The sequence below is a fragment of the Rhinolophus sinicus genome, chromosome 17 (assembly GCF_057876585.1).
Source record: "Rhinolophus sinicus isolate RSI-liver-muscle chromosome 17, RSI-T2T, whole genome shotgun sequence".
Lineage (NCBI taxonomy): Eukaryota > Metazoa > Chordata > Mammalia > Chiroptera > Rhinolophidae > Rhinolophus > Rhinolophus sinicus.
Window position 1 is genome coordinate 143,020,481 of NC_142517.1, and position 21,762 is coordinate 143,042,242.

A 21,762-nucleotide genomic window follows, 5' to 3' on the forward strand; every position below is an offset into this window, starting at 1 on the left:
AAGTAGCCAGACACAAAAGTGAACATGCTGTTTCATACACATAAAGTATCAAAATAGACAAAACCAATTTATGCTGTAGTAAATAAGGATAGTGGCTGCCCTTCGGGGGGGGGGGGAGGGGAGGCGGGAGGGGTGCCTGGAAGGCAGCAGGATGAGACTCTGGTGTCAGTAATGTTTTGTCTTGATCTGGGTACTGGTTACATAGATGAAAATTTATCAAGCATTTTACGATATGTGTACTTTCCCACACATGTACACCTATAGTCAGTCTTCCATATCCTTGGGTTTCACATCAATAGATTCAACCAACTGTGGAATAGAAACAGTATTTTTGATCCACAGTTGGGAATCTGTGGATTCAGAGGGCCAACTGTATGCATTGTTCTACTCTACTCTATAAAGGGACTTCAGCATCTGTGGATTTTGTATCTACAGGGTCCTGGAACCAATTCCCTTGTGGATACGAAGGGATAACTGTACTTCCATAATTTTTTTTTTTTCAAAATGCTATAGGAAATCACTACCCTTTACCTTTTTCGTAATGAATGAAAACTTTGTAGCTCTTGCTCTTTGAATCATAAGCAACACTATCAAGCTACATGTTAACAAAGCAAAGAGTTTTAAATCAAGTTATTAATTAAATTGAAATGTTGGTCATCTCCATGTATTCCTTTTAAAAACAGACATTTAATTGAAAAAATCCACTTCAATTTAATTCATTTGTTAGAAGTTACTTGTTCTCCTGAGATTTGTCTCTACTCCACTGTCAAAAGCCTCAAAAACAAAAGGTGATTTTTTAAAAGTTCAAAATGTTATATAAACAAGCTCTGTCACAAATGAGGCATTTCTGTGATGTATGGCAGTTTACATCTATTGCTAAAATTGGCGAGATATGAGTTAGCAGCTGAGGCAGTTTTGTCTGAAAATAATATATATTTATTTATTATAACCCAGGAGTTAAGAATTATTTATTTTACTAAGGATGAGATTCAAATGCTTTTTTACATAAAGATGTAGGATTATCCGTGGTCTACTTTTCCTGCACATACATTATTTCAAAGTAATAGACTGGTATAAGAACACTTAATAGGTAATAAAGAAAAAAAGGAAATTAGAAAAAGTTAAATCCATACTAAATCTCAATTGCATTCATTTAAAAAACCACTTTAAAAAGATCAATATTGTAGTTTCTTAGATGTTTTTAAGAACTACATTTTAAAAATACTGCAATGAAAAAACACATATCATCATAACCAAACGTGTGATTTATTTTTGGAGAAAAATAATTAAAACTGAAGCTTTTTTCAATAAAAGGGAGAAATGGCAATAGAAGATCATACCCTGGTTACATGTTAATTACCACATTCTGTACAATGTGGATGTGCTCAACATGTATTCAATGACAATAAGCATTTGAGATTTGAAAAAAATCACAAACCACTTGCCAATGTTGTAAAGAAATGTTGAAATAAATACCTAAAAATAATTAAATTTTATAAACTGAAGCCTTGGACAGTGTTAAGATCCACCCAAATGTTAAGTACAAAGAATACAGTACATAAATTGACATTACTGCTCGTTTCCACTTAATTTCTTCATAATGTAGCTGTCTGGTGTAGCATTTGTAAAGATACTTCCTACAAACACATGGGTTCCCCAGAGACTATGACGAATCACTTTACAGCAGCCAAGATCATCGATTGAGAATCCTAAATGTCGATAGCGTTCATCTGTTTCAAAAAGAGTGTTGTTTGTATATGGTCCAAAAAACTACAAGAAATAAAAAATGAAGTCATATTATCATTAGCAAGAAAGACAATGGCGTAATAACTTTATGCAAACATGAACACATGTATTTTAATACTCCAAATATTTAAAAAATCAAATAAGAAATAAAAAGGTCATATGCAACGCCTACCATGTTTCCCTGAAAACAAGACCTAGACGGACCATCAGCATTAATGCGTCCTTTGGAGCAAAAATTAATGTAAGACTGGGTCTTATTTTAATTTAAGACCCGGTATAATATAATATAATATAATATAATATAATATAATATAATATAATATAATATAATATAATATAGTATAGTATAGTATAGTATAGTATAATATAATATAATACTTGGTCTTATATTAATTTTTGCTCCAAAAGATGCATTAGCGCTGATGGTCCAGCTAGGTCTTATTTTCGGGGAAACACTGTACCTACCCTAACTCCTCGTCACCCATATACCTGTACATTCTGCAAATGTAAAATGAATGACCTAGCAAATTTCATGTTATCTAGAACCAAATGCATAACATTACACGACCTTGAAAGATGGAATAAACTTTAGACAATCATCTATGGTTCACCTGTATCATTTTCACGATAAGGAAACTAAAACCCAGAGTAAGTTTTTTATTTCTAGCCTACACTCTATCATGTTTCCCCGAAAATAAGACCGGGTCTTATATTAAGTTTAGCCCCAAAAGACACATTAGGGCTCATGTTCACGGGATGTCATCCTGAAAAATCATGCTAGGGTTTATTTTCCAGTTAGGTCTTATTTTCAGGGAAACACAGTACCTTACTTAACTTTGCGAAGAAATAGTATATATTACTATCTTAAGAGTCAAAACATTAATTTATTACTATTTTTAATGGAAAGAATTTAAAATGTGACCACAATAGTGGCTCAGTTATTTTCTTCAAAGTATATACAGTTTTGTAAGTGTTAATTTCCAAAAAGTTATTTTTCTAAATATTTCTTTTACCATCCATATTTCCTAAATTTTAAAAACAATTTTTTCTTCCTTAAAGAAACTGATTGCTCATTTTCAACTAACAAAAAGTAAACACACAAATTCAATGTACATTAAATAATGAAGAAAGTTAACTGTGAGTGATAAGAGGTCCCTCCAAGTCGTGAATGCAACTCACTCATAGTGGTAATTCTTTGGGTAAAATTGTGAGGTTTTTAAAAAGTCTTAATCTATTTTTACCAAGGTTATAGTTATTAACAATTTTACAATAAACACCATTCCTACTTCAGATTATGTAGTCTGGCTTTCAAATTGTATTTAATTACTTACTGCCAAACCAGATGATGGGTCAATAAAGTCAGCCCAATAGCCTTCAGCTCGAAGAGCATAGCATATTTCCTTAGCACCACTGATGAACTGCATGGAAAAAGACACAAATTATATATGCTTAAGATGGCATTATTGCTATAGATTTTTATTTTTAATATAAAAATTTAAGTATCTTTTGCTTCAGATAGATACCTCAATAAGATTAATAAAAATTAAAACATAAACTGTAAAAAAATAAAATAAAAAAAAACTTTGGACTATTTTCACCAGTCCAAAGACTAATGGTTCATGTAACACTTTCATTTCTTTCAAAGTCTCAATTGTATATTTTTTCTTCTGAATTATTTCCTATTTTAGGAACTATTTCTAATCAGTTCTGTGCTATTAACTCCCAAATTTGTCATGAATTATAAGCTATAGTTGCTATTTTGTATCACAATGAAAATGTTAGAAATAAGGTAAGAAAGGAAAAACTAAATATTCATAATGAAAAGATCTCAATCCTTTATTAATAAGAATGTTTAAAAACATATACCGTATTTTGCCGTGTATAATGTGCACTTTTTTGCCCAAATTTGTGAGTGGAAAAATATTATACAAGTGTAGTACTAATTGTGTATCTATACAACTGTATTAAATTCTTTTATTTATGCTTATGAGTTAAAAGTGTAACTCTGGAAATCAATAATGATATCCATATGCAAAATAATACCCTGGAATACGATAATCGGTTTTGTTGAACTTACCAGGAACTTGCAATGATGGAGAGTTCTTCGTCTTCTATGATGTATAAAAATCGTAAATTTGTTACCGGTACAAAAATTTCTTGTACCTTGTATTTGTTCTTGTAATTATTTGTTACATAAAATTTCTTGTACCGGAATAACAAAAGATATTTTTCCCTGAAAGTTTGGGCCTAAAACGTGGGTGTGCATTATACATGGGAGCACATTATACACAGCAAAATATGGTACTTGTTTGTGTGTCCTTCAAAAACACATCTATCCACTCACATAGTCACGACATTATTTCTGAAAAGGCACACAAAAATAATAGGATAAATGGATAGATCGGGTACAGGGCTGAATGGGATGCTTACTTTTCATTATATACCCCTCTGTATCTTTTGCATAGTATATAATCACACATACCATGTGCAAGTATCGCTATTCAGAATCTTGGTCTTACATCCTAATTCCTATGATGTCTTTATTCATTATCAGAAGTCTAACCAGTGAAAAACACAGTAACAAATATTAGGACAAGATTAGAATGTTTAAAAAGAGGACAGATCATGAATGTTTAAAAACAAGGGCACACAGTTCCACTTACAGCCGTAACAGAGTGACAGGTACCAAACCTGCCATCTGCTGAAAACTATAAAACTGACAGAACTATATGAGGCAACTGATTTTAGGTACTGAACAACAGTCAGACAAAGCTGTAATCTTTAGGAGAGGGGAAACAGATACGGTGATCCCCATACTTGCTCAAGTTTTGTCAGGGGACACCTTCTTGTTGCAGGGCAAAGAAGTGGATTCCAAGCAAAGTGATGGTGTCACCAAGCTGAGCAGGCAGAAAGCAAGAATTTTGGACTGCTGAAGCGTCTGGAATTTGTAGGGTAGAGTACTGGAGAAGAGGGAGATAGATGAGCATACCGGGCTCCAGAGTAGTCTGCAAAGCAACTGGCCCTGGTTCCATCGCCAAGGGCTGAGCTGTGCAGGCACAGGGTGAGATTCTGCGAGGCCTAGCACAGTGCCAGCTGTGGGGCTGAGAGTTGAATGGTGATATCACGGCTGTGCAGTGCTAGGTAACATGGATTTCTGGCCAGCTCAGAATAAAGAGACCTCACTGAGCACCTCTGGCATTCAGCTGAGATCCTTAAAAATCAAAGCTTTAGGAATATGGTCCTAAATGAGGAGTTAGCAAGCTATAACCTGAGCGCCAAATCCAGTTGGCTGCCTGTTGGTGTAAATAGTTTATTGGAACATAGCCATGCCTGTTCATCTACATACTGTCTATGGTTGCTTTAACAATACAAGGGTAAAGTTGAAGAGTGGAGACCCTCTGGCTTACAAAGTCTAACATATTTACTATTTAACTCTACAGAAAAAGTTTGCCGACCCCTGCTATAGAGGTATACGAGTACAACTTAAGCTAACTTATTTTCTCCTACTTTCTTGTAAACTAATGAAACACTTATTTTCTCCCAATAATTTCTTTTAAAAATGAAAAACATAATACTGTGTTCTTTAGATTACGTTCATACTTAACACTGCTATATTTAATTAATCCTCATAATTCATAAAAATAGGAAAACTACTGAATATGGTCTAGAAAAGTCATTAGGATATGTATCAATTTCATGAATAGGTGTGCCATACACAAAAACTAGAAGAGCAAAACAATGTAATTAAACGTTTGCAGAAGTTAACTAAAAGAATCCCAAATTATCACAAAAAGAACCAGTTTAAGTATGTCTCCTAAGATTTCTGTTCATCAATAGCAAACACTGACATCTGCTGGAAAAAATATAGAATTGATTTAAACCATAAAACATAAGCTACATGAGGTTCTAAAATAATCACTAACATCTAAAATAGAAAAATGTTTTTTTCCATAGAAAATAAAACAGCTTCAGTCATTATAAAATTAAAAATTCACAAGATATAAGCATGTTGCCATTTCAAAACCCTGAAATTGGTTACAGAAAACTGACTTACAACTATAATGGAGTTAACATCAAATGGGGCTCTGAATCTTTGATAAAAAATTAGGACCACTAGTGGAATGCACATGTGAAAGCTCTCAAGTGACTAAATGACAGTGACAATAAGTATACTCATATATTTATTAAGCATTATCTTAAAATGTAAACAGAAAATGTTTATTGAGTTAATGCTTATTTAAATTACAACTCTCTAAATTCAGATCTCTATCAAATCAGATAACATCTCATGCATCTGTAATTTCCTTGCTAACTAGCATATAACTTGCTCATGGTTGTTAACTACCTCATGAAGTTTATTAGCAAAGCTCTATGTGCGACTTCTAAGTACTATGAAGTCATTACCATGGAATACTTTGTTGAGTGTATAAATTATAATACATTTTTACAAATGTAGAGAACTATACATCCAACCCTAGAGAAAAATATAAAAATTCCTAACATTATCTTGCATGGAGATTAGTAAAGGTAATTTTTTCAACTATAGTTAGCTAAGATCTCCAAGTGAGTTATGCCTAACCTGTCACACAAGCATGGAATATTTCTTTCTATCTTGTAGACAAAGAAATTGATATAACCCAACAACAAACTCTTAGAGAAATAATTATATAATTTTTAAACCTAATACTTTAAGTTACCTCTTAACATTTCTCAGGTTGGTAAAAATAAAGGAAATGCTAATATCCAGGGTAAGCTAGGGTGACTGCATATACACTAAGACAATCATTTTGGTGGGCCAACTGGCAGCATATGTCAAAATTTAAAATGCATATACACTTCTTAATTCAGCAATTCCCTATTTAGGAATCTATAGATATGTGTGTGCACAAAAAATATTTGTAAAATATATTCACTGCCTGTAATAGCAAAAGTCTGATTTTCAACTTATAAATTACTAAGAAAAATTTTAAGTAACTTAAAAAATTTATGGCTTGCCCATGCAATGTAATACAACGCAGATTTTATAAAGAATGAAACATATCTATGTGTAATGTTATGGATTAGAGAGAGGGAGACAGGTATAAAGAGGTTATTTTACTTTTTTGTTGTTTTTATTCTTTTTTCCAAATTTCCTAAAACAGACCTAAATTCAAAAACAAATTGAGGAAAGTACTGGACAGAAGCTAAGTTGTGCAAAAACATGAAAAAAAAAAATTGTGGCATTGTCATTCTCACAAAAGATGTAAGTTTGTTAGTACTGAAGTCAGTAAGCAGAGAATTAATAAAGGCTATAAAAGACACCCTACATTTTAAAACATTGGCTCTTTCCTATTTAAGTAAGATCATAAAATTAAATTGTCAGCAACTGAAAGAATTACCTTTTCTAAAAGCATTTCTCTTTCATTTTCTACCTCCTCGCTCCAAACTGTCATATCATTCTTAGTTTTCTGTGTTACAGTCAGAATCACTAGTTTGTTGGTGGACACTTCTGGAAACAGTGATTGAAAATCTATAAATGAAATAAGGATCAAAATTCCAGGGAGAGAATAATTTATTTATAGAAGAAACAGTACATAAAAACACTTCTTTTGAAAAATGATGATTAAGTTAAATTATTGTAGTACCAACTTAGGTTTATAAATGCGTATTATTTTTGAAAAGGATGAAATAAACTTAGTTCTGGTTTGCTTCTGCTCTTGTTGGAAGAACTAAAATACTACTGCCAACAATTCTGAAGAGTAAGTAGGGTTACATAGTATTGGTCTTGTAATCTTCAATAAAAGTTTATTTTTGAGAGTTACCTCAGTATTACATATCAGAGATCATGAAACTATAGCTGTAATAATCACCCAGAAGTGTAATGACGTTAGGGAAAGCTTTAGGGAAAAAGTTATTTAAAATTCTATTCCTACCTAATGAAAGCACGAGATTAGATGTCAGGGGACATTTGAAAGCCTTTCTCTGGGATATGCAATCATTTCCCACCAGACATGTTAAAATAGTAAGTAAAATACAAAGCATTACAATTCCTATGAAGTACGTTATTCAACACATTAAAAAACTAGCGACATTATCTAATACACATCAGCGTAAAAGTGCATGAAAGCACAACATACCTCTTCGCAGCAATTCTGGACATGTTTGGATTGCACACTCTACTTTGGCACTTTCAAAGTAAGTTTCTGCACTGTTAATTTCTTGTTCAACTGGTGCATCACTACCCTAAGGGGAAAAAGACATATAAGTAAACAAAATCTGGAGTTCAAATGAAGTATCGTGCCTGTTATGAACTTGTCTTCCCTAAAAAGTTTTTTTTTTTTTCATAATCCTAATCTAAGTGTTGGTGGGGTAATAAGAATCAGTGTTTTCTTACATATCTAAACTTTTTTGTATGATGAATACAACACCTGAAAATTCTAAAAAATCAAACAAAAAAAGTTGAATAAAAAACCATGAATGTATAAATATACTGATATTCTAAGACTTGACGTGAATAGAAGACGGCTAAGAAATTAAGTAAAACACCATAATTGTGTCTTACAATGTCACCTCTTTGTAGTATCTAATTATCCTTTCTTTTTGTTCATTCTGTAATCTATGAAAAGGGGATAATAACACTAATTTACAAAATAATGTGACTAAATATACAGCTCTCCTACATGAAGAGCTTAGAGGCTTTTATTCAACTGAAGTTTACTGGGAATCTACTATACATCAGACACTATGAACAAATATATGCAATCCAATGTGAAAGTGCTACAGAGTTATGAAAAAAGTCTTCAAACAGTATAGATGGGGAAGAAACTCGCTTTGCTGGGAGAAATCAGTAAAAGACTGAAATCATATTTGAGCTACATGTTAATTAACGTCTATGCTGGATAGGTAGAGAATAGGTGGAATATAGGTTAGGAATTCAAGAGGAAAAACAGTCCAGCAAGAGATAGTAACAGTGCAAAGTCATGCAATCGCCAAAGAGAATGATATATTTCAAGAAAATAAAAAGTATGCTGTGATTGGGGTGCAAAGAGAGTAGGAAGTAGTGGGAGGTAAGGTTTGGAAAAGGGTCAAAACTGTGGAAAGCCTTTTATGCCACATTAAGAAATTCTGACTTTATACGCAATGAGGAACAGCAGGATATAAAAAGTTAATGCTAGTATTGCTGTGGAAGATGTATGGTAATAAGGACGGGCAGGTGATACACTAGTAACAGCCACCTTATTAATCACTTACTACTATACTTACTTTCATATTTAATGATCATAACAACTTTGGGCCAGGGATTATTATTATCCCCATTTTATATATAAAAAAACAAGAGGATCAGAAAAGTAAGTAATTCTCTCAAGGTCACAAAATTAAGTAAGTGGCACAGTTAACCTTTGAACCCAGATTTATCCTATCTCCATAATCCATTATACTATAATGCCTCTAAGAATCTAGGTGAGATAAGGTAGACTGGAACTCTGGTAATATTAGTGAGAATTGAAAGGACACAAATAATTTAAGAGCTATTTCAAAACATAAAAGCAAGAGATTTTATTACTATTTATGGGGTTATAATGGAGAGAGGAGTCAAGGTTGGTACTATAAATTTTATCGTAGGACAATAGGAGGATAGCTAAGTCATTCATACTACTAATAATATGGGAATAAAGCCAGGTTTTGAGAGAAAAAAGGAATTATCTGAGATAAAAACGTCAGGAGAGTCAAATGTATCCCAATATTAGGTTAACCAATATAACCTACAATAACTTTAAGGGGTTGCTTTTAATAATATAGTTTTGATTTAAAAAAAGTAAAATAAAGCAGCTTGAAACTAAAAATATGAAAAATGGTAAACATCAGGGGTTTGACAGAAACTCTGAATTGCATGTAGATTTCTACCTGATTGGGCAACAAAGTAATACTAGTTTAAAAACTCATTTAAAAAAACTCATTATGCAATACCAGTTTAAAAAATCATTAAAAAAACCCCCTCAGAAATTGTGTATTTAAAAAAACCTATTTATAAGTCTTCCTTTTTAGGTTACTAGTATATCTGAAGATTTTCAGAGATCTCAAAATTTTCTTGTCTTTAAATGGATGGAGGAATATAAAATTAGTGGGAATTGGGTCCATATACAAATTACAATTACCATTTATAAAAGTGAAAAACAGGCAATTTAAATTTCCAGAAATGCGAAATAATTAAATTATCTAAATTTGATTAAATAAGCAGTTATTTAAAAATAAATTTTTGAAGAGTTATTTAAGCACCTAAAAAAAGACTGTAATCTAAAGTAAAAATATTGATAGCATATATTATGTATAGGACGATGCCAAGTTTTAAAATTCTATATATGTTGTTTTTGTATGTATTAGAATTAAATATTTTCTTACCTTTCCAATGAAAATAATGTTCATGTAATCAGAAATTAATATAGCATTAATAATGAGAAAAACAGAATAAATAAAATTAACAATTTACCTGAAATTCATTCACATATTGTGCCATCACAAACTCATGTCTTTCACTTGATAAAGGTTCTGCTAGAATATCAGGTAAAGTTTTATGAACCGGGTTTTTCTTCTGTGACATGGTCCCATTGAGGTGACAATCAAAACCTATGTTCCCAGGAAGCTGGAATCTCTGATCCTGAGGACCAAATGGTCCCATAGTTTCATCAGGCCATACTGTTCGAGAGCCTGAAGAGAAAACAACAAGATTAATAATTTTCTCCTTAATAGTCATGTGCATTGGTAAGCAGAAAAAATGAATACTCTTTTTATAGTTAGGCATTTTTTACCTAAATGATGGATTTTTGAAATTTGATTTCTTGTATGAATATAAATGTTAGTGTCAAGTCATTTTCAAAACACTACTCAAAGCAACCAGTTGTCAACTCACAGGCAAGTCTGTAATTAGGAGAAAGATTCAATACAGTACTGTAATTCATATTATGTAATGCTTGATAGTCATTGAAAAGATCATAGTAAATCTTTAGTGATAATGGAGTCCAAGACATACTACATTAAAAGGAAAAGCTAAGTCAAAGAATAGCATATATAACATTGATTTTACAACCTCATATTTATGATTTTCAATTCAGAAAAAGAGATCTAAAAGGAAACATACTGAACTTAATAGGGGTTACCCTTGGGGAGAGGCGTGGAGTTGCTGTTACCCGGTGGCACAAAACATTAATTGGCTGGGAAAAATCCTGTATGAACCAAAGCGACATAATGCTGTTTACCAGCCACATGAATTAATATGGATTAAATACTTATAGAATAGATTACCCTTTAAAAATATGCTAACTTGTGAAAAAATATACTTCTGGATTTTTAAAAAGACCTAGAAAAGAATACAGTAGAAAACTAAACAAAGAAATACTCAAGAGTAGGCGTTTTGTTTACAGAAAGGGACAACTGCTAAAGACATTAGTTGGCAATGAAAATAATTTTTCAATATTCTGCCGAAGCTGAGAGACTAAAAATGGTCATTTCAATATGGCTGCTCCATCACTAGATTAGGAGTGCCACCATACCCCTTTTCCACACCGATGACAGACATCATCCATTAATCATGAAACTCTTTCCTGCTGAACCCAGACACTATCTCATCATTCTCAATCCAAACACTCTAGCCTAATACTTCTCAAACTTTAAAGTATTTAAGAATCATCTGAGAAATTGTAAAAATGCAGATTCTTAGTTAGTAGGTCTGGAGTGGGGCTCAAGATTCTTCATTTCTAACAAGTTTCCAGATGATGCTGAGGCTACTGGCCTGAAGACCACACTGACTAATAAGGCTCTGCACAGCCACTAATGATTGACTGCAGTCAGTTCCTGAGCTAAAACGTATCAGCTAATTTTGAACAAGGTGGGTTTTAAAGACTATTTAAATCTAAGTCTCTTGAAAGAAAATAAATATCCCACATTAATAGATTTGAGCACATTTTCATGTTTGCTAGACATTTAGGTTTTCTGTTCCAGGAACAGTCTGTTCGTATCCATTTTTTAAATTTTTTGTTTGGTTTTCTGCTGGGTTGTTTTTTTTCCTATTGGTCTATAAAAATTCTTTATATATTCAGGAAACAAACACTATACATTCTGAATGACAAATCTTGCAGTTATGATACACGTGTGTTTAGCCTCCAGATGATATACATTGGAGAGTAATCCGAGATGGAGTTACAAAACGGGGGCAACAAAACCGGAAGGCTTTGCATGCTCAACTGAGCTTATATCACATTGTAAGTAATGTGTTGTATGAAAAAAGGATTCCATGCCCAATCCCTTGAGGATACATGATGTTAGGTTCCCAAGGGCCCTTCCTTAATACTTCAGTGTGCATTATAAACCTCCAAGACAGAACTATGGCATAAAGCATTTCTAAAATTTACCTAATCAGAGAACTTAAAAAAAATTTTTTAGACCTTGAAAAATTTTCAAAGCAAGAGGACAGTTTGGGAACTGCTACTGAAAGCACTGGCAGATAACCAAGGTTTATCACGGAAGTGACACGACTGAAATGTTTTAGGATTAATATGACAGTGGTGTGCAAGATGGATTAGAAGAAGCAGACTTTGTAGATAGCGGGTTCAATAAACACATATAAAACGTGCCAGCTATATTAAAGAAATTCAGCAAAGAATAGCTAAAAGTAATAACATTGTTTAATTGGATTAAAAGAAGATTTGTTTGAGGGAGGATTGCAGGTTTGAAGACAGAAACTAAAGTTTAAGAAAGTAAGTTTTAGAAACCAATATTCTTTCTTTTTTATGTTGTAGCTTTCTGACACAAATATTTAGGCAGAGCTGATTTTATTTCCAATGGGATAAACTCAACTTTAGAAAATCTGTAAAACCTTAAGAAGAAATATTACAGGAAACATAACTTGAAATGTTTTGCAAGTTACAAGTAAAGAAATAGTAACTTTTACTTACATATATCGGGAGGTGCAGTGGCCACATGAGACTCATCAGAACCTGAAGAGCCTGCAGTTGAAAAGGCTTTGGGGTTTACAACTCTTTTAACTAAAGAGTAAAATCCTGGGAGATAGGAAACCAGTCTGGACCTGTTACAGAGCACCTAAGAATGATACACATATTTAAATTACTTATTCTGTATATAAGTATTATACTTACATAGGCCATCTCTAGCAAATCCTCACACTGCAATATGTCTTTAAAACCAACATTTATTCTACTACTGATAACCTACCATATGACAAGCATGTATATTAAAATTTTAAAAATAAACATGAACATTCAAAGATACAAACCAATAATGAGTTACTTTGGGTAAAAGTATATGGCTAGAATTAAGAGTACCACATTAGAGAGACTAGCAACCTCTAAAAGTTGCCCCTTTTAGCAATACTAAAAAGGCAGCACAACTAATAAGGTTTTTCTCCTTTCAAAATACAGAACTTTGAAAACCTTTTGTAGGACCAAAACCTGTTTACTTTTTAACGCTTCTTTTACGGCTATAAATTGTGCTCTTTAAGTCCCACGTCATTCTTCCTCTTGGTTTATGGCAATGTCTACTTTCTTCCATGTTAGCACTTATCTTTGTGGTACATTTTCTGCTCCTATGTTCATTTCCTAAGTCAGTTATGATGGATGAATGTATAAACATCTTTCATGCGTAAACTTTTAGCAAAATACTTGAGTCAGAATAATTTAATGCAGGGGTTGGCAAACTATAGCAAAACACAGCTTGTTTGTTTTGGTTATAAAGTATTATTGTAACAACCACACCCATTTTTTTATGTATTGTCTATGGCTGTTTTCATGCCATAATGGCAAAGTTAAGTAGTTGCACAGACAACCTATGGTACACAAAGCCTAAAAAATTTACTATCTGGCATTTTACATTAAAGAAAAAAAACGCCAGCTCTTAGCTTAGAGAAAAAAAAAAAATATGGGTATCATATCTGTAAAATGGTATTAAAAGATTTGAATAATTAAGAGATCTTTGAAGAAGCAAAAAAAGTTTCATGGAGGATATACTAGGTTTTAAAGAAGTACTAGAAATTTGTGGGGGACTTTCAGGAACAAAAGCATGGAGCCACAAAAGGTATACTCAGAAGAGTGAAAAGTTCAGTGAGGGAGGGTATAAGGGAGTGAAATAAAAAACAGGTTTGAAAGTTAACTTGTGGGCAATTATAAAAGGCTCTATATTTGACACAGACAGTAAATGTCCTGTTACATCAAGATACTAAATCAGATATTTTATTCTGTAAGCAAGGGATAAAGTAAGCTGATAAAAACAAATGTTTTAAAGAATGTACCATAAAGGGCAATATAGAGAATGGACTGGAGAGAGATTAGCGAGGTGGTATGAAAACTAGTTACCAGGATGTTGAAATAGTCTAGACATGTGATACTTTAGAATCACTTTTTCACACAGCATTCTGAAATCCCACCCATGTGTTCTATTTCTTTCCCTAAGTGCAAGAGAACATTGGAACTGGTCCTTCTACCGCTCTGACATAATTTCTTACTAATTTTACCCCCCTTTCCCTTACTCCACTCTTTAGTCACATAAAGATATCTACCTGACATTTCCCATATTTCTCTGCCTTCTTTTATACTGTCACAAGATTTCTTCAGCTCAAATGCCCCTTTCTCTCTCCTAAGCTTTACAAATTCCAACTCTTTCTTCAAGATCTGGATAAACAGAAACTCCTTTATGTGTCTCCAAATCATTCTGCCCACCAGAAAATTTAAGCATCCTCCCTCGGGTCTGTACCCAACCTGCCCAAAAAGACAAAAATGTAATTATTAGGCTTTTTACCTACTAGACAGAGTTTTGAGTATTTCTATAATACTATAAATTTATATATTTATAATTGAGGGCATTTAACAGATTGAATATGCCTCAGTATCTAAAGGCAATTTAAAATTTAAAATTCCAAAAATATTTGAGCAAAGCCTCAAAATATTATGAGGCTCATTAAGAGATTAGCTGAAGGGGTATTGTAATATGAAATAGCAAAAAATCAACAGACGTTAGCAACTATGGGCCATGTCCTGTGCTAAGGGCTTCAGATACAATGTTTTACTTAACTCGCACAATACTTGTATATGCTGTTATTAATGTTAATTTAAGCATGAGTATTAAAATATTATTTGTGATCTTTTACATTACTTCACAAACAAAAACAAAAAGGTTGTCCAAATTATTTTAGAAATCGCCGAATATTAAGTATTATATTAGCCTCTGAGTATCAAGGCCACTAGATTCTATTTTATTTTTTCTTGATGGTAAAGCCTTTAACAAAAGTCATATAATAAAATGTAAGTTTGGTTCCAAGTTTAAGAAAAACCTAGTCATCAAGTCTCATTTTAGTGGCAAAACCAACCAGTATTTAATTTGTTCACTGAAATAGCTGATGACAGTACAGTTTGTGCCAAACTTTACCCTTTAACCTGTGATTCTCAAATCCTTTATTGTGGACGTGGAATATTTTGTGCAAACTTGATAAATTTTATGACACTGGGTCAGCTGGTAAATAAAATAATTTAAAATTACAACCAATAAAATCCCTCAAACATCAGAAGAGCCACTTTATTTTGGTTTGAGGATCAGAATGTGTTTTTTATATGATTAACTTCAAACAAACCTAGGATTCTAGACTTGGGAAGATGACAAGCTATTGAGTTAATTTTAAAACGCTTATTGATATATAAAAGAAAAACAGTCTTTTAGGCACTGTCTTAGGAGTGCCTAAGTTCTGCTTTTGGTCATGTGAGGAGAAAATATGGTCTATACCAAAGATTGAAAACTGTTCATCTATGAAACGCAACCACATCCATCCACAGACATTTTTGTGAGGGCCACAGTGTTACAAGAAATTTGAACCGGATACCAACATTGAGATATTGTGAGATTTCATACAAAAGGTCCAGATCTGGGGCCTTTCTTGAAAACTCGTAAGATCTGGCAGCACTGGGTTTACATTCCCAAACGGCATTAGTTAGCAACAAATCACTGAGCTAAGGAAAGGCTGCTGTTTCCTTTGTATCAGAAATGAACACTTCAGTTTGTCAAATCCCACCGAGGCCCTTAATTTACTCGTGTAGCCTCTGAAGCACGGGCTTTTATGACTCTTGCTATGTATGCTCACTAAATCGTTGAAGACAGACATAACTGCATATTTCATTACCAATATCCATTCAGCATCTACAATGCATATAAACGAATACTAATTTACTCACATTGGCCATTTCTAGCGCAGAGGGCAGACGCAAAATATCTTTCCTTTCCGTAGAGTGATTCCTGGGAAAGGACAAAACAGGCTAGTGACGGATTAAACTCTAACAACAGGCCGCTCGGGTAACGTCCACTCTCTCCTTGTGTGTCCCTCCATTAGGACAGGACCCAAATCCAAGCTTTCCCCGTAACCCACGGAGGCCAGAACGCGCCCCCCGGCTTCCGCCCACAGGGACCCCGCAGCGCTAAGCCGGCCCGGGCTCCGCCCGCTGAAAACAACTCGGAGCAGGTGCGGGCGGGGACGGGCGGCCGGCGGCCAGGGCCCTGTCCTGAGGGTCGAAGCAGGTATTTTAACAGGTCAGGGCTGCCAGACAACAGCTCCGAGCAAAGGTTCGAGTTGAGCTGAAGGGTGAGGAAGCGAAAAGAGCCTAAAGACAGTGACAGGACGACTGGGGACAGCGACATGGGCACTGTGGGAATAGAGGCAATACCGAGAGCTGTGGCCCGAAGACGGGCAAATTTGGAGGAGCTATCGCGGACGGAAACCAGCCATACCAGTCACCACCACCACCTCCAGCTGTTCCAGACCCTGACTCTTCCCGCCGTCAAAATGGCGGCGACAGCAGTGGGGGTAGCGCCTACGCTGGCAGTGACCAGGCTGAAGGAGTTGCTTCCGAGCGCATCGATGCGAAGGATCGTCGAACCGATGATGCGCACGCGTATAATAGGCCTACGCAGAGCTGGTCTTCCATTGGATAGTCCCGGGCCAAAGATGTGGGAGGAGAAAAGATGAGGTGCGGGTGACTTGGGTAAATGGCGGCGAGGGCTCCTGATCTCTTAGGACATCATTTCATTTCGTTCATGATAGCTCATTGATAGAGTCCACTCACCCCAAGACTTTCTTACTGGTTCCCAGGAGATACAGTCTTCTGTTCTTTGTGTCTTAGTTAGTTATTTTTCATGAATCACTGTTTTTGAGCAAAGGGCACGTATGTTTTTTCCCCTTGTGTATCAGACCCTTAATAGGCTCAAAATAGATATGTATATCAAACTACTTGTTTACAAATAGTATATAATTTTCATTTATCAATTGTATTTTTTTGATTAAGTCAAGTCCGTACTTTGTTCATACCAATATTTCTAGTTGGGTCATTAGTTTCATCTTTCTGCCTTTAGTTTCATCACTTCTAAAACAGGAATAATAATAGTGCCCACCTCATAGACTGTGAAGATTAAATCAGTTAATATATGGCTAACACTTGTATAGTGATATGTGTACGTGTGCACGCGCGTGCGCACACACACACACAGAGACACACACACCCCTCAGAGCTTGGGAGTCACAGAGGCTTCACAGAAGGATCACTGAACTGAGTGTCGAATTTACTGACAACTCATTATTTTTTCATGCCTCATGATTTCTTTTTTAATTTGGCTTACATGTCCAGGTTATATAATGAGATTTCTGGTTGTATGATGATGGTAAACCTTTTGAGACTAGGAACCCTGTGTATTCATATTTGCCATGATAGAAAATCACCTATCAGGTACAAGTGGGAGATAAAAGGAGTGATCAATGGTGTGGCAGGAGGCTGTCACGAATAACTTCATAGCAGAGGTGATGCTTTAACTGTGTTTTTGAAAGATGAGTAGGCGTTTGCTTGAATGCCAAGAAAAGGTAAGGGGTGAGGACATTTTAGGCAAAGGAAGCAGTGTGAACCGAGATATGGAATCCAGAACACTATGGGCAGTTGGGGAAAAACACAGGTAATCAAGGGGTCGAGGTGGAGGTTGACGGGGGCCAGATCACAGCCTTCAGTGCAATAGTAAGGTAGATGTAATCCCAGAAGCAATGAGAAGCAACTGGTCAGATTTATGCAGAGTCATGGCATTATCAGATTTGTGTCTTGGGAAGATCTTCTGGCTTCAATGCAGAGGACTGGTTGGAAGAATGTGGGATTGAAATTGGATCAACTGGATAGGAGACTATTGCTGTGTCCATGAGAAGGACCACGAGAGACTGAACTCAGGGCAGGGGAATGTTGAGAGTCAACACAACATAGCTATCCATTGGTTGTAGATGAGGGAAAGGGGACAAGTTGAAGATAATCTTAAGTTTTTGACTTAGGATAATTGATGAATGGAGTTGCTTTTGCTGAGGTAGGGAATCCAGTAATATTAATACTTGTGGAATGTATGGTCGGTGGTGGAACTTGGATAGGAATTTTTCCATCATCTATTTTAATCTCATAATAGTTCAGAAAATGGTGGTATTATTATCCTCATGTTAAATGCGAGCAATTAAAGCACAAAGAGGTTAAGTGTATTACTGAAGCTTCCAAGGCTGTATTTAAATCTAGGTATGTTAGGTTAAAAAATAGTGTTCTCTTTCTCATAGATATTGTCTCCCAGGAGGAGAACAGGTTTTAGGAGAAAGATAATGAATTTAGTTTGAGATATCTTGAGTTTTAAGATGGCTGAGGGACATTCATATGTTGTCAATAAGTCACTTGATAGTAGTCCTATTGCTCAGGAAAGTGCTTTATTTGAAGACAGAGATTTGAGGGTCATTGACATATGGGTAATAGTTAAGGCCAAGGAACCCCTTAACCTGGAGTTCAACAATAGGCTTTATGGGAAGGGAGGAAGTTCTGTGAAACTTCTTAAAATATCCACAAATGTTTGTATGTTTGTAAATAGATCCCCTTTTTTCCCCTCTAGGGATAGAGTGCAGCACTTTCTCAGATTCTTAAAGGAGTTTGCAACTCTGAAAAGATCAAGAACCACTAGTATAAAATAGAAAAGAAAAAGGACAAAACCCAGAACACCAGGAAACATTGATTAAAGGGGTAACAGCAGAAGAAAAGGTAGCAACAGAGACTGAGAAGTTTCAATCTGAGGATGGTAGGAAATCAGGAAAGAGAGACGAGTATTCTAGACATAAAGATGATAATTGCTCAGTATTATTAGATGCTACAAAAAGTTCTTATTGAGAACCAAAAAACAGTCCTTTGTATTTGATAAATAAGGTCTCTTTGCCAGAGGAGTTTCAGTGGAGTGGGGTGGAATTTTGATTACTGTGGGTAGTCAAAGGCTGAAACAAACATCTTGAGGATGGAGACTTTATCTGTTCACTGTATTCCTGGGACTTCACTGTATTCCTATCACAAAGAGGTGATCAATAAGTAGTTGTTGAAAGTTGACCAGATGAAGAAGTGATGACCATTAATAACAAGCTGCCATTAATGACAGCTGCTTTTTGTTGTTCTATTTCCAGGCTCCATACCTTTGATAACATCCGTCAACCCAAAACTTGGATGGGGAAGTAGTGGTGTCTACATTTTATAAATGAAGAAACTGAGACTCAGAGACACTAAGTAAACTGCCTGATGCTGTACAACTACGTGTAGTGATGACTATGAGCTTCAAACTTAGATTTGTCTGGCTCCAAAATTTTTATTGCTTCCACAACAATAAAACTACAGAGAAGAGAGAGAGGTGAGTAGCTTTCTCTCAACTGTTATTCCAATTTCCCTTATCTATTTGCCTTCTTCCTTTCACTCTCTTGGAGTGTTCTTATTCTTCAGAGACAAAGCAAGGCCTTTACAGAACTATAAAGATTGATCAAAGTAGCAGATTATGTGATTATTCAGAGGCCAATATGTAATCCTTGGGGTTTTCTTTCTCTTATCACTCTTACAGCTGCCTGCATTAATGTTTTTTGATAAACATATGGCTTCCCTTTTATTCTAGAAAACACTGATTCTCCATAACAAAGGATGCATACTTAAGCTAACTAAGGAATACATAGTTATCATTAACTGCTGACAAAGACTATTGTTTTGCAGGTAGCGCTTTATGTAGAGACAATAGGATTATAAAACCAAAAGAGACAAGAGGGAATATTTTCTGCTCAGCCAAGCATATCTAAAGCACATTAGAAATTTAGAGACAATATTCTGTGTTATTATAAGAAAGGTTGCATGGAACTATTACATGGTTGCAAGAAATGACATGTAAAAGAAGGATAATAATAGAAATTACCAAAGGGCATGGATAAAAGAAAAAGTATGTGAACACTTGGTTTTTATTCTTTGACTTGGTCATAGAACTCAACTGTTGAGAACAATCTTTTTGAGTTGCCGCATTGGTGCTGCAATTGCTCTTTAGTATTTGATACATTAAGATAGGCATATGTTTTGGCCATTTCTAGAAAGCTCAAGGTTTTTCTGGAAACCTCTTGTATGTTCTAGCCATTCATTGTTAGATGGAAATACATGAAAGTTATAGAGAAACGTTATAGAATGTGAATGTTACATGTCTCTAATGTCTCTTTCTCTGGAGCACTGACTGTGGTTTTGGAACTAGAAGGAGAAAAACGAATTTCCAAAATGAAACAATTCTAAAGCCACTCAGATGTTGGTGTTATGAACAATTCTGATGCATTTTTTATAAAACTTTTATTTATTTTAAGTGTGTTTTTCCAGGATCCATCAGCTCCAAGTCAACTAGTTGTTTCAATCTAGTTGTGGAGAGCGCAGCTCACGGTGGCCCATGTGGGGATTGAACTGGCAACCTTGTTGTTAAGAGCACTGTGCTCTAACCACCTGAGCTAACCAGCTGCCCTGGATGCATTTTTGTTATAGCCCTTTCTTCCCAATTATATTTCCTGCAGCAAATAATGTTATGAAAATGTATAGACTATATAGAGGTCATAATGGAAGAGGAATCCTTGATTTCATATTTTGATTTTTGGTTTGCATGTGACTTATCCAGCCTGTCACTGGACTTGAATTGTGATATTAGATATAACAATTATCTCTCGGCTCTTCTGTCTGTCTCTCATCATTACAATGATATTATCTACTTCATAGATATTTAAAGGGTGATATGACACAGTGTATGAGACTGATCTATGACTAGCACTGTGCAGGGCACTTCGCAGTGGACAGTAAATGTTAGCTGTCATCTTCCTCACCATCATGAGCATCATCATCATCATTATTGAACTCCTCTGAGCTCTATTCTTGTAGGGAGGTGATGATGCTTGTAAGGAGCGTTGGTTCCCAGATACATGCACAGTGTTTATGGGGGTGATGCTGCCCTGGGCCTTCCTGTCTCTTTGGTACCAGGAAATGGTTTGGTCTTGAAAGGGACAGGCATGGGTTTAGGTGTGACTTGCATGAGGATGTTGGCCTGCTTTATTCTGAGCTACTTCTTTTTGAGGTGACTGTGGCTCTTTTAGGACTCAAAACTGTAAACAGAGCAGAGAACGGGTAAGAAGAAGATTTGAACAAAATCTATTTAACCACTGAGTGAGAAACATCTATAAGTCACATCTAGTAAATTCAGGATTAAGCTGTGGTGATGTGGTTACATAGAGAACTGGAAATGCTTAGGTTTTATATGAGGGTAAAAAGCTACCAGTGAACTTGGTAGAAATGTGGAATCTCTGGCTCCATCCCCGAACTACTGCCCCCAGAATCTGTATTTTAACAAGATCTGTAGTGATTCATAGGCACAATAAAGTTCTCTTGAATGAATCTGACCAGGAGGTGGAAAAGGGACGGTAGCTTTGGGACTTGCATAATATAATCACCAAGATACCGTGTTTCCCCGAAAATAAGACCTAGCCGGACCATAAGCTCTAATGCATCTTTTGGAGCAAAATTTAATATAAGACCTGGTATTATATTATATTATATTATATTATATTATATTATATTATATTATACCCGGTATTATATTATATTATATTATATTATATTATATTATATTATATTATATTATATTATATTATATTATATTATATTA

At 34.9% G+C, this 21,762-nt stretch overlaps 1 protein-coding gene across 2 annotated transcripts; it reads right to left on the reverse strand.

Annotated features, from left to right (window-relative positions):
- Positions 1 to 1,247: 1,247 nt before the first annotated feature.
- Positions 1,248 to 16,597, reverse strand: MMADHC (metabolism of cobalamin associated D). Of its 2 annotated transcripts, none has more exons than XM_019737484.3 (8): positions 16,504 to 16,597; positions 15,954 to 16,014; positions 12,675 to 12,819; positions 10,214 to 10,431; positions 7,863 to 7,968; positions 7,125 to 7,255; positions 3,078 to 3,164; positions 1,248 to 1,770 (listed from the first exon to the last, which is right to left on the reverse strand). In XM_019737484.3, exons 2-8 carry the CDS (start codon positions 15,960 to 15,962, stop codon positions 1,570 to 1,572), a joined length of 897 nt encoding a protein of 298 aa, XP_019593043.2. In that variant the 5' UTR covers positions 15,963 to 16,014; positions 16,504 to 16,597; the 3' UTR covers positions 1,248 to 1,569. The 2 variants fall into 2 exon arrangements, with proteins under 2 accessions (XP_019593043.2, XP_019593041.2); XM_019737482.3 differs by having other exon boundaries at positions 16,440 to 16,577.
- Positions 16,598 to 21,762: the final 5,165 nt, after the last annotated feature.

Coding starts and splice junctions, on each gene's coding strand:
- MMADHC (XM_019737484.3), bottom strand. Junction 7,256..7,862: donor TCCAGAATTGCTGCGAAGAG/GTATGTTGTGCT, acceptor TTTCATTTATAG/ATTTTCAATCACTGTTTCCA. Junction 1,771..3,077: donor ACCCATCATCTGGTTTGGCA/GTAAGTAATTAA, acceptor TATTTCTTGTAG/TTTTTTGGACCATATACAAA.